This window comes from Convolutriloba macropyga, chromosome 8, assembly GCF_964194025.1.
Source record: "Convolutriloba macropyga chromosome 8, txConMacr16.3, whole genome shotgun sequence".
Classification (NCBI taxonomy): domain Eukaryota; kingdom Metazoa; phylum Xenacoelomorpha; order Acoela; family Convolutidae; genus Convolutriloba; species Convolutriloba macropyga.
In genome coordinates, this window is record NC_134475.1 from 9,355,883 (window position 1) to 9,370,320 (window position 14,438).

Genomic DNA, 14,438 nt, shown 5'->3' on the forward strand with positions numbered 1-14,438 from the left:
TCTATAGAGTGTAATATTTATTTTTATTATAGATAGAGTAAACTTCTTATTCTTTTTATAGATAGAGTATAATCATTATATCTAGAGTATAATATTTATTCTCATTATAAATAGAGCATAATTTTTTATTTTTTTTAGATAGAGTTTAATTTTTTTTATTCTTATTATAGATAGAGTATAAAACTTATTTTTACTATAGATAGAGCATAATATTTTATTATTAATTTTGATAGAGTATGTTATTTTACTCTTATTATAGATATAGTATCTTTTATAGATAGAATAAAATCATTATCTACTATTATAGATATAGATATGGATATACAGATAAGACTAAACTACAAAACTCTCCTATTCCAAGTACTTTTTAATTTGCCATTAATGTTTTTTTAGATATATCAATGACAAGATAGTTATAAGATTCTCTCCATTTTTCATTACATAATTAAAAAAATCTTTCTAATCAAGTTCAGAATCATTGAAGAAATCTTGATATACAGATGTGAGGGCTTTACCTCTATATTCAAATAGAATAAATAGATAACAAATCTCTCTAACTCTATGACTATCCGATGGGAACAGGTTTCGATTAAGATATATCATATTACAATTATTATGTCTACCTCTACAAATGTATTCATTAATAACTGGTTCTGTTGCTTTAATATTATCAAATTTCATAAGATTCTCTAAATCTTTTGTTAGTTTATCAGGAGAGGGTAAATCTTTTACGTCTTTAATAAACTCAATACTTGCTTTATTATCAACAGAGTTGCGACATCGTCGATTAAAACTCTCTACACTTTCATATTGATCACCATTAGGGCCATCGATGTATAATTTATCAAAAAATATTTAACTTATAATTAATTCTTTTAATAAGAATGTCTTACCGCATTCAACTGGTCCAGATGTCAAACATCTAAAGTTTCCAGGTAATGCAGCATTAACAATAATATCTTCATCGTCTAACCATGATTCTAGACTTCAATTAACATTAATAGAAATATTGTTACTAGGATTTTCTTTTTACCGTTAGGTTTACCCCTTTGATGTTTTTCACCAAAAAGATATAAAATCTTATCTTTATCTTTTTTATTTTTATCTTTCTCTTTCTCTTTATCTTTATCTTTATCTTTATTATCAACCTTATCTTAATCATTATCATTATCATTGTCATTGTCATTGACATTGCGATTAACATTATCCTTAGTATTGTTATTGTCATTATCATTGACATTATCATTGACAAGGTCATTAGAATTCTCATCGATATTGTCATTATTATTACATTGTCATTATCATTGGCCTTGTTCTTATCATTATCATTTTCATTCATATTGGCATTATCATTATCATTATCATTATCATTATCATTATCATTAGTTTTATCATTATGATTATCTTTATCTTTAATACAGATATTATGGGTATTCGACCATTGCTGAAAGCGCTTCACGGATGCTTCTCCATCATTAATTCATCATCAACTTTATCTTCACATTTTAAACACAAACTCTCATTATACATCCCTGGATATTTAACTTGACTGACTAAAATATTGAGAGCACTCTTTATTCTAAAACCTCTATCAATAAGATAGATCATGTTGAGACAATATGCACCACAAAAGAATTCGTCATTTACCTGTATTCTCTCATCTGACCCGTACCATAGCGACTTAGTCGATCCTATGTCAACGTTTTCCTCTAAGAAAAATGGTGGAGACTCAACACCAAAAACTATCAAAGAAATAAGTCTCAACACCTTCCCTCCTTATAACTAAAACCCAATGAGTACCATCAGTTGGATGTAGATTAACAATAATGTTGAAGTTGGTTTCCCTGATAGTAACTTGAGTTTGATCTCTCATTACTATTTCTATTGGTACTAAACATGTGTCTCTGATTATATCTTCTATTTTGATATTACTCACAGCTTTATATTGAAAACTATATTCATTATTAAATTCCTCAAAAGTTAAGATCAACATTTTTATAATATAAAAGTCATTATAAAAAAATGGAGGCGGGTAGTGCAGATATAATAGTTAATGTAATAATTATATTATGTTTTATAGGATATGATTCAACACCAAGTAAATATACAAATCTAGAAGAGAGTTTTGTTGGATTTAGAGAGAGATGTCTAGTGAGATTTGCAATTGAAAAGTCACCATTACATACTATACTTTATGGTGGAACTGGGACAGGAAAGACTTATTTTATTAGACATTACTTAAACTATATAGAGATCAAACTTCAACTGAAGGATTAAGTCCTTATTTTTATAAAGAAGAAGATAAAACTAACGAAGAAACACATATAAAACATATTAAACATTAATTCCAATAAACATAAAGATAAACCCATGGGTAAAGTTATAGAACAAATTTATGATATTTGGCAAGCACCTTCTTTTGAAGAAGTTCAAGAACAAGTTCCAGAACAAGTTCAAGAGCAAAAACAATTAATTATAGTGTGTAGAGATGAAAGGGATTGGATCAATCCAACAACTAATACAGTTTATTCCAATTTTATTATGTGTGACATAATTATGATCACAAAAGAAAATATGTTAAATTTCAAAAATAGGGTAATTGTTTTTGATGATATGGGGGATAAATTAAATAAGGATATAGCTTGTTATTTCACAGATGGAAGACATCATATTATTCAAATGATTGTAATGAGTCAAAAATCAGCTCAAATAAATAATACATCAAGAATGAGTTGTGATACTGTTTAAAAAAACAACTTATAATGGACCTAATCTATTTAAAAATTTCAACGAAACAAATTGCAAACATGATTTTCGTGGCTTAAATAGCGAGTCAAATAGTAACCATTATAATATCACAGCTGAAATGGCTTCTGATCATCGTTATAGTATAATTAAATATAATAAGAAAAAGGATATTTTTGTTATTTTTGACAAAAATTTTACTCCGATATAGGATTCAAGAGTTGGTTTATTAGATATAAAAGCTCTTAATTTAAAAGATAAACCATCAAATGACGCAATAAAGATATTTAAAATATTTCTTATATGAAACCACTAATGATAATTACAACAGATAGAAATAATATTAACTGTGATAATTATGAGTTCTATCTTAAAACACTTCTGGTATCAAAAGGTATAAAAAATATGGGATGATTTTTTAACAAAAGAAACGGTTAAATTCCGCTGGTTGAGATTCATATCAACTTCTATTAGATCTATTGGTTCAGCTATTATGATGTATAATTATATGAATCCAGACAATACAATGAGAACTGCATGTCTTATGGTAGCAGGTGCAAGAACTATGTTAAATAGAACCATATACATTGGTTGATGGGTATAGTTATGGTAAGGGTAACGACAATGTTAATGATAATGGCAATGACATAGTTAATGACAAGGTTAATGATAATAACAATGGGACCCCGTCCATTTTTCAACATGTTAATGATATTATTTGTGTTTATAAGCAGAATGAACTCTTAAACGAAGAGCAGGCCAAATCAGATGTGTTATAAAAAAGACATATAAATAAAATCACAGAGGCTTTATATAAAAAAGCAAAAGATAATTCATATGATCTATATGACAAGAATGAAAAAATTACTGGAGATCTTGTTAAATATTTTGGAGATAAATTAGCTCAGAGGAGTGAACAGACTTTAGATTTAAAAGATGTAACTATATTACTTTTTTTAGGTTGGACTATGAATTTTTAATGGAATGTTTCAAATATAAAGATCACTCCCAAAATTTAATTTAAATTTCAGCTCAATATAAACGAGGGCTTTTAAATGTTCAGAGAATAATTGTAAATATATATGTGGCACTCCTGCAAATCTAGTTTTTCATTATCGACGATTTCATAAAGATAAAATGGTTAAATGTGTATGTGGCTATAAATCAATCAATGGTATTTGTATTGTAGAAGATTGTACTACCTATTCTAATTCTAATTCTAATTCTAATTCTAGATCTATTACTAATCCTAATTCTTCTTCTAGATCTATTTCTAATTTTAATTCTTGATCTGTTTCTAATAAGGGTAATATTAATACCAATTCTAATTTTAATTCCATTTCTAATTTTAGTTCTAGTCCTAACGCCAATTCTAATACTATTTCTAATTCTATTCCTATTTCTAGTCCTATTTCCAATCCTATTTCTAATCCTATTTCTAATCCTATTTCTAATTCTAATCCTATTTCTAATTTTAATTCTAATCCTTTTCTAATTCTAATTCTAATTCTACTTCTAATTCTAATGCAAATTCTATTAAAAACTTATGAGAAGAGATTAAAAGAGAAATCGTAGTTTGTTTAAAAAGAAAAATTGTAGGTGAGTAAGGAAAACAGAAAGTGATAATAATAAACAACTAGAAAATGTTCTTTTTATAAAACTGGTGGTTTATGTAAAGATTGTTGTTCTCAAAAGGTTTTTTGACCTTCATGTAAAACTATTTCAAATAGATCTTCTCTTAATAAACATAGAAAAACAGCTCATAATATCTAAAATTTAGTAAAAAGGACATAAATTTGTGGATTACAAGGATTACATGGATTACATGGATTACACAGAAAAATTAGGTAGGGGTAGTGGATTACAGGATTACGTGGATTACAGGATTACTTGGATTACATCAATACATTGAAAAAAATTATATTATAAAAGTGTAGAGTTAAGCTGTTATTTTTATCCACAAATTGGCTTCACAGATTTTCACAAGTTTTTTTCGTGCTTTGTGCATGGTCTCATTAGTTACACTAGTATCTGGGGACGTCCACTGGAGTCATTGGGGGATAGAACCCAAACTATCCGTCTGATAACGGTTAATTACCAGCTTAACTCTGTACTATTGGATTGAACTGAGTGAGACAAGAAATGATTACTTTAAAATGTATAAGAATGGGAATATAGAGTAATTTGTATATATGTAGTAGTGGATATATCCAATACTGTAGTAGTGGGTAGAAGGGGTATCCAATCGAGCACGAATATCGCTTTCACATTTCTGATATATCTAATACTGTAGTAGTGGATAGAGGGGGTACCCAATCGAGCACGAATACACGTTAGTGTTGTTTTTCCTATATAAATGGAATAAAAAACCACCCATATCCAAAATTTGTCTCATTTCACTAGTAGTGGATAAAGGGGGTTCCAATCAAGCACGAACACGCGTTAGCGTTGAGTGGTTGGTTGGAACCCCCCCCCTTTATCCACTAATTATATACACGTATCTATTCGGGGGGTGCACAACCTGAAAAGATCAAAAAGGTTATTGTTTGTTATTGTTGAAACTTGCTCACGTTTTCATATTGTAGCCTGTATGCCATATTGGATATGTCGAAAAAGTTTGCCATCCTCCAACCAGGCATGAACCTCATTTGCTCATCTCCACTAAATTTTTCGTCCAAATGTTTACCGGACAGCCTCGGGGTGTAATCAACGAGGGTTCTGTCTGTTCGGATAGCCAAATTGCAAGCACTCAGGAAATCGTCAAACTTGTGTAAAAGTCCGGACCCCCATTCATTGATGTCGATGAAAGTTATAAATCGGTCTTCCGATTGGCATACTTCTAGTTCAGAATTAAAAAACCCTAAATTCATTTGCCTTGATGGATGTTTTGCAACATCTTCTTACAAAAGGGGGTCAATTCTTGGATAGAGTTTAAACGAGTGATTATTTGCTAATGGCAGAGAGCAACTTTCCACATGCATGTATATAGTATGTTAAACGCTTGAATCAACTGAAAGTTACTAGCAATGCTATGATTCAAAGTTGACCTATATTATAAGGCTAAGTTTTCTATTTAGCTTATCTCTGAAGAAATCGAGCCGCAGATTCCTAATTATATTCCATATCATTTGAGAGTTTAGAATCGCGTTTAGAATAATACCATTTTGTCTAAAATGAAGGACTAGTAATACCGCCGTAAAGTATAGCATAGAGAAGGGGAGGGGGGTTTCGGCAAGACTAGATGGCTATCTTGCAAAGACTTGCAAGACTGCGAAAAATATCCTATGGAGATTCCAAAATAATGCAAGGCGAACGATGATTATCTTGCAATTTTGTTCCCATCGAGTTCTGCTCTCATTGGTTCTACTTCAGACATGATCTTTTATTTCTCTTGAGGTTCCTCAAATTACATTGGTGTTCACTCTAAAAGATTAATAAAATAAAACTGCATTGAATAGCTGAGTTTGCATTGAATCATTGAAAAAAAAAACAAAAAGAAATTCGGTTTAGTCAGCTAACCATGAACTATTTCATTCCACTGAACAATACAAACACAGTTTGAAGAAACTTCCTAAGAATTTTAATTATGTCTTTTGTTTATTTTTGGGTTCCCTAGTCTATTACCGACGGCTCTCTTGCAAGATCTTGCAAGAATCTTGCAAGAGTCTTGTAAGATTACGCTCCATCTCGCAAGGTCTTGCAATATCCTTGCAAGGTCTTGCAAGATAGCCGTAGGATGTGCAAGAGTCTTACAAGATAAGTGACGATCTTGTAAGACTCTTGCAAGATAAGCGTCTGATGCATGCAAGATGGGCACCCAGAACTCTAGTCTTAGCTTGAGCGTGGGCCTTTTTGGCTTTTATAGCTTTTTTTAGTGCCTACTTAACAATTAAAACGTTGTGCGGATAAAACAAACCATTAAACCGTCATTGAATTTTTTTTCTGGAAATCAGGTTTTCAAATACGTTATTGAAGGCATAAATGATGTGAAAGTTTCTTTTTTGAACCGAGAGCTCCTTTCGATGGACTGAACTCATAACTCATAGCAGAATATGATCTTTGAGTTAATCGGTCTTTAAAAAGGCACTCTTCAAAAAGATTTTTTGGTGTCTATCTGTCAGGATCTTGAAAGGTTCTTGCAAGATAGGCGTTCAGATTTTGCATCTTGCATTTGCAAGGAAAACGTCATCTACTAGAATCTTGCAAGATTTTGCAAAATGAGCGTCATTTGCAATAATCTTGCAAAATCGCGCAGGATAAGCGTCGGAGGTTGTCTAGGGTTGTAAATAGTTACACGTGTCCATTATGGCACATTTTGTCTTCTCACAACAACATTTAGGTCCTTTGCTTTTGTTTAGTCTAAGTTACTCCTTTTTTTGCAACTTTTTGAAAAGATCCGTCCTTTGTTATAGTTCATTAAGTTTACCTGTTGATTTCCAAGCTGACGCTAGGAAAAGTGAATAAAATTGATGTGCGAAATAATTGAGCAGAACGGTAACAATTAAAAAATAAAATAGTCGTTGGTTAGGTGACTTCATTTGATGTGAAATCTCGAAACAGATAGGATTTCTGGTAACGTTCATTAGTAAGGGCACTGCTCAGATAGCTCAAAGGTTTAGTGCAAAGTTTCAATTTTTATTCGGAACTTTTTTGAAGATTCGGGAAACGCAAAAACGGTTCACAGAAAAGTAAATATGAGAATATGTTAGTTTGACTATCATTCTTAACTTTTGGTAAAATCAATAATAAAACGTTTTCGAATAAAGATTTTTGTGTTATGACGTCATAGCAATAAAATGTAACGCACTTGCAATTATTGCCCAAAAATGCTCTAAGATTGTATTTTGTAATTTCAGAACATTGATTGTCAAAGAATTTTTTTTGTAAATTATTGAATGGTGCTGATATAAACTTTTACAACGACTTTTTCATACGTTTTTATGGTAATGCTAATAAAAAATGCTAATAATCATTTCTTTTGGCAATTGCTAATGGCCATGACTCTTATAAACAAACTCAATACTTTTAATCATTATTCATTAAATTATAAACATTAATGCTGAAAAAACTGTTTTTTACTTTCTCGTTTAAATTACAGATATAAAACAGGTGTATGTTTTTGATGCACATTTACCAGTTAACACTTAAAAAGCCAAGTTAGGAATCTTGATAAACAGTTTCAGCGAGAACTGCTTCTACACAAGATACCTTTTATTAATCCGCAAAATCCGAATAAAATTGTATCACTCAACACAAACATGCTTAATTTTCTAGACAGTTTTCGATTACCAATTTTTTTGAGACCAACAACGCACATAATTTTCAGATTGCTCGATTTTTATTGGAAAAGCTCCATATATGAATATGAATTTCATTTTGCTAATGTGCATATCATAAAAAAATATTAACATCAACTAAATGACAAAAAGCAAATGACAAAAGGTATTACGTAATCAACACATGAACATTGAATTTCAGAGAAAAGGTGCCATTTCTATAATCGGGTCAAAAGCCCAAATCAGATAGAGGCCAAGTGTACTTCATCCGCCTTCATTGGGGTCTGGCTTGTTTTCACTCCGTTCATTCTAGCCCTATCTGGATTTTTGGTATGTTCTATCAGAGCCACAGAGGTCTATTTGTATATTTGGTGTGACCCCAAATTAGAACATGTTGTTTGCTCAATTTGGCCCGTTTCTTGTTTGCTCTGAATCGTCTAGTGGGATTGAATCGTATGGGTTGAATTGAAAATGAAATAAGAATAGAAATTGTTATTTGAAAAAAAAAGCTCTTTCATTACCTTCATTTATGATTTCAGTATTGTCAAACCAACCTGCATACCGTTTTTTTTAAATAAATTGAAGTACAATTTCAGATAACTGAGGAGAAAAAGACTTCAAGGTAAGCGAGATACGATAAAAAGATGAACTAATAAATCATAGTGACTAATTATTTCCTAAATCTTTTCAACTTTCATTGACAATGTCTTTTCTTTGAATGCCAGAATTGATATTATAGGTAGTTTACCATTCGTAGTTTACCAACTTCGAAAGCGTGAAAGTTTTCTAAATAGATTCTGGAAACCCTAAAAAAGAATAAAGAATTTTTCCATGAAAAAATTTAATAGGAATATTGCTCCGAGGCTATTATATAAGAAAAAGGGCAGCTGAAAACAGGCTACTGTAGGCCTAATGCTGTTCCGCTGCGATTACGCGGAAACCACAATTATTATTATTATTATTATTATTATTATTATTATTATTATTTTCATTTGGTATCTCCATAATCTCATTTTCAAACTAATTAATCCGAATTATAAAATTCCCCTTTTCAAATTAAAAAGATTCACATTCAAAATTTCAATGCTTATTTATTTCGATAAACTAAAAATCACGGTATTTAATGAATTGCTATTTTTTCTACCTATTACATTCATTGTTTGAAGAGTCCAGACCTGTATCCCAAAATCGAAAAAAAAAACAAAAAAAAGAATTCAAAGAAATATTAGAAACAAAAACAAACATATGCATTGTTTTAAAGATATCTGCAATCTTTATCCTTGCTACATTTCTGCCCTCATTCGTCCCAGTCTTAAATTAAGAGGCATGAAAGTATGACATTAATGTTGAATTAAACTCTACTCAAATGATTTGAGATAGAGATTAGAAGGTTCACCTAAAAATTTTTCAAAGAAGAAATTTATTTCCCAAATTTGTTACCAGCAAAATGTCCTAACATTTTTTGTTATTTTTCTATTCTCAAAACTAACTACGAAACAGTTTGTGAGTAGGAATGCTCTCTAAAGCTTCTTGGAAGCTGATATATTTTTCTAGTGAGAGTGCTGTTTGGTACGTCGAAAGTTACTGTCACAATGATTGGAAACTTCGTTACAGGTCTCCACTTCACAGAATTATTATTGCTTTCGTGTTTTTGTCGATCTAAGAAAATCAATATGTCCATGCTAGTGTGGTTGAACCAAGAAAGATATCTTTAAAGGCGACAAAACTTTGTTTTGAAATTTAAACTAAAGTAGAAGGAAGTTTGACCTTTGTATCGAAAAAAGCCTGTTCAAATTTTGAGCAACCTTGGTTGAATTTTTCCGCCAAAAATGACGTAAGAGTGGGGCTGCAATGGTAGGATTTTATAGAAAAATGCAGCTCAAAACACATACATCTTTTTAGGCTGCATTGGGCTTCCAACGGGGGTAAAATGGTGTAAGAGTGAGGGGGTAAAAGACAAATTAACCCCCCACTCTTACATCTTTTTTGTCTAATAAGGGGAGTAAAACGATGTAAGAGTTCGGGGATAATGGAGAAATTACCCCCTCACTCTTACACCATTTTACCCCCCTCGGAAGACCAAGGCAACCCAAAAAGATGTAGGGGTTTTGAGCTGCATTTGCCTAAAAAATCTTCCCATTTCAGCCCCACTCTTACATCATTTTACCGCATTGGCAGCCCAACTCTTAAATCATTTTACCCCCCTCAATCTTACATTGTTTTAGCCCCCAAACCTGAAGACTGCCAGTCTTGAACCCACAACCTCTATACCCTCAGCTGCGTCGCCTTAACATCCAGACCATCAATGCTTGTCCAACTCTTGACGGTCTAGATATATATATATATATATATATATATATAAAACTTGGTAGAATTGCCCCCTCTCAACAAATTACCCCCTCACTCTTACATCATTTTACCCCCACTGAACAAATTACCACCTCACACTTAGACCATTTTGACCCCCCTTGGCAGCGCAACTCTTAGCTCATTTTACCCCCCTCTGGACAAATCGCCCCCTCACTCTTACACAATTTCACAACCCTTGGCAGCCCAATTCTTACATCACTCACCCCCTCTGGACAAATTACCCTCTCACTCTTACGCCATTTTACCCCCTGGCAGCTCAACTCTTAGCTCATTTTACCCCCCTGTTGACCAATTATCCCCTCACTCTTACACCATTTTACCCCCACCCCCTGGCAGCCCAACTCTTACCTCATTTTACCCCCTCTGAACGAATTACCCCTCACTTTTACACCATTTTACCCATTGCAGCCAACTCTTACATGACAATTTCAGTTGAGGGGGTAATTCCTGAAAAGTCTTCCCATTGCAGCCCACTGCAGCCCACACTTACATGGCAATTTTAGTCAGGGGGTTAATTCCTCAAAATTCCTCCCATTGCAGCCCAACTCTTACATCATTTTACTCCCTCTGAACAAATGAACCCCTCACTTTTACACCATTTTACCCCCCTTGGCAGCCCAACTCTTACCTCAATTGACACCTTCTGGACAAATTACTCCGTCACTCTTACACCATTTTACCCCCCTTGGCAGCCCAACTCTTAAATCATTTTACCACCTCTGAACAAATTACCCCCTCAATCTCACACCATTTTACCCGCATTGGAAGACCAACTCAAACAAAATTTTACCTTTCTGGACAAATTACCCCCTCTCTCTTACACCATTTTACCCCCCTTGCCAGCCCAACTCTTAGCTCATTTTACCCCCCTCTGGACAAATCGCCCCCTCACTCTTACACAATTTCACAACCCTTGGCAGCCCAATTCTTACATCACTCACCCCCTCTGGACAAATTACCCTCTCACTCTTACGCCATTTTACCCCCTGGCAGCTCAACTCTTAGCTCATTTTACCCCCCTGTTGACCAATTATCCCCTCACTCTTACACCATTTTACCCCCACCCCCTGGCAGCCCAACTCTTACCTCATTTTACCCCCTCTGAACGAATTACCCCTCACTTTTACACCATTTTACCCATTGCAGCCAACTCTTACATGACAATTTCAGTTGAGGGGGTAATTCCTGAAAAGTCTTCCCATTGCAGCCCACTGCAGCCCACACTTACATGGCAATTTTAGTCAGGGGGTTAATTCCTCAAAATTCCTCCCATTGCAGCCCAACTCTTACATCATTTTACTCCCTCTGAACAAATGAACCCCTCACTTTTACACCATTTTACCCCCCTTGGCAGCCCAACTCTTACCTCAATTGACACCTTCTGGACAAATTACTCCGTCACTCTTACACCATTTTACCCCCCTTGGCAGCCCAACTCTTAAATCATTTTACCACCTCTGAACAAATTACCCCCTCAATCTCACACCATTTTACCCGCATTGGAAGACCAACTCAAACAAAATTTTACCTTTCTGGACAAATTACCCCCTCTCTCTTACACCATTTTACCCCCCTTGCCAGCCCAACTCTTACCTCATTTTACCCCCTCTTGACAAATTACCTCCTCACTCTAACACCATTTTACCCCCCTTGGCAGCCCAACTCTTACATCATTTTACCACCTCTGAACAAATTACCCCCTCACTCTCACACCAATTAACCCGCCTTGGAAGCCCAACTCAAACATCATTTGACCCCCTCTGAACAAATCACCTCTCAATTTAACACCATCTTACCCCATTGGCAGCCCAACTCTTACCTCAATTGACACCCTCTGGACAAATTACTCCGTCACTCTTTCACCATTTTAACCCCCTTGGCAGTGGATCTCTTACCTCGTTTTACCCCCTCAATCTTACACCATTTTAATCACTGCAGCCAACTCTTACATGGCAATTTCAGTCAGGGGGGTTATTCCTGAAAAGTCCTCCCATTGCAACCCATTGACGCCCACTCTTACATGACAATGTTAGTCGGGGGGGGGGGGGTTATTTGCTGAAAAGTCCTCCCATTGCAGCCCATTGCAGCCCACTCCTACATGGCAATTTTAATCAGGTGGGTTAATTACTCAAAACTCAGTATTGCAGCCAAACTCTTACATCATGTACCCCCTCAAAACAAATTACTCCCTCACTCTTACACCATTTTACACTACTTGGCAGCCCAACTCTTACCTCATTGTACTCCCTATGGACAAATTACCCCGTCACTCTTACAACATTTTACCCCGCTTGGCAGCCCAACTCTTACCCCATTTTACCCCCTGAATCTTACACCATTTTAACAATTGCAGCCAACTCTTGCATGGCAATTTCAGTCGCGGGGGGGGGGTGGGGTTATTCCTGAAAAGTCCTCCCATTGCAAACCATTGACGCCCACTCTTACATGGCAATGTTAGTCAGGGGGGGGGGGGTAATTGCTGAAAAGTCCTCCCATTGCAGCCCATTGCACCCCACTCCTACATGGCAATTTTAGTCAGGTGGGTTAATTACTCAAAAGTCAGTATTGCAGCCAAACTCTTACATCATGTACCCCCTCAGAACAAATTACCCCCTCACTCTTACACCATTTTAACCCCTTTGCAGCCCAACTCTTATCTCATTTTACCCCTCTGGGCAAATTACCCCCTCACTCTTACACCATTTTATCCCCCTTGGCAGCCCAATTACCTTATATTACCCCCTCTGAAAAAATTACCCCCTCACTCTTACACCCTTTTTACCATTGCAGCCAACTCTTACATGGCAATTTTAGTCAGGGGGGATAATTCCTGAAAAGTCCTCCCATTGCAGCCCACTGCAGCCCACACTTACATGGCAATTTTAGTCAGGGGGGTTAATTCCTCAAAATTCCTCCCATTGTAGCCCAACTCTTACATCATTTTACCCCCTTTGAACAAATTACCTCCTCACTCTTACACCATTTTACCCCCCTTGGCAGCCCAACTCTTATCTCAGTTTACCCCCTCTGGACAAATTACCCCCTCACTCTTACACCATTTTACCCCCACCCCCTGGCAGCCCAACTCTTACCTCATTTTTCCCCCTCTGAACGAATTACCCCCTCACTATTACATCATTTTACCCATTGCAGCCAACTCTTACATGGCAACTTCAGTCGAGGGGGTAATTCCTGAAAAGTCCTCCCATTGCAGCCCATTACAGCCCACTCTTACATGGCATTTTTAGTCAGGGGGGATAAATCCTGAAAAGTCCTCCCATTGCACCCCAACCCTTGCATCATTTTACCCCCTCTGAACAAATTACCCCCTCACTTTTACACCATTTTACCCCCCCTTGGCAGCCCAACTCTTACCTCAATTGACACCGTCTGGACAAATTACTCCGTCACTCTTTCACCATTTTAACCCCATTGGCAGCGCAACTCTTACTTCGTTTTACCCCCTCTGAACAAATTACCCCCTCACTCTTACACCATTTCAACCATTGCAGCCAACTCTTACGTGGCAATTTCAGTCAGGGGGTAATTCCTGAAAGGTTCTCCCATTGCAGCCCATTCTTACATGGCAATTTTAGTCAGGGGGGTAATTCCTGAAAAGTCCTCTCATTGCAGCCCAACTCTTACATCATTTTACCCCCTCTGAACAAATTACCCCCACACTCTTACATCAATTTACCCCCCCCCCCCCCACCATAGACAAATTACCTCCACTCTTACAACAAAATGGCCCGGGAACCCCCTTTCCATTTTTTTCTGATCACGAATATTACCACAAGGAATGAGCACTCAAGGAGAAAAAAATCGCACATACCTAGGTTTCCTCAGAGTCATTGAGAAGTGCGAAACAAACATTTTTTATCTGACGTGCTGTCTCAACCAAACATTGTTTGAAGATATTTGTTGAGGTTGGTCCAGCTTCAAGTGCTTTCGTTCAACCTAAGTTTAAAGGAAAAAGAAATTGAAATCAATATCAACGCACTTTCTTTTAACTTTTATTAATAGTCTGCAGGAAACTAACTAATTTAA

The 14,438-nt window shown here is 35.3% G+C and overlaps 2 protein-coding genes across 2 annotated transcripts in view; one reads left to right on the top strand and one right to left on the bottom strand.

Moving 5' to 3' along the window:
* LOC142343910 (uncharacterized) overlaps positions 1-7,528 on the bottom strand; it is a 30,421-nt gene extending 22,893 nt beyond the window's left edge. Inside the window, exons 1-2 of the mRNA XM_075395299.1 lie at positions 7,172-7,528; positions 5,316-5,605 (exon numbers count right to left, since the gene is read on the bottom strand). Of these exons, the coding sequence (XP_075251414.1) occupies positions 5,316-5,605; positions 7,172-7,328 (447 nt within the window). The 5' untranslated portion in view covers positions 7,329-7,528. The remainder of the gene's footprint in view (positions 1-5,315; positions 5,606-7,171) is intronic.
* The window catches only part of LOC142344358 (NACHT domain- and WD repeat-containing protein 1-like), a 309,470-nt gene that overhangs the window by 163,484 nt on the left and 131,548 nt on the right, over positions 1-14,438 (top strand). The window lies entirely within an intron of this gene.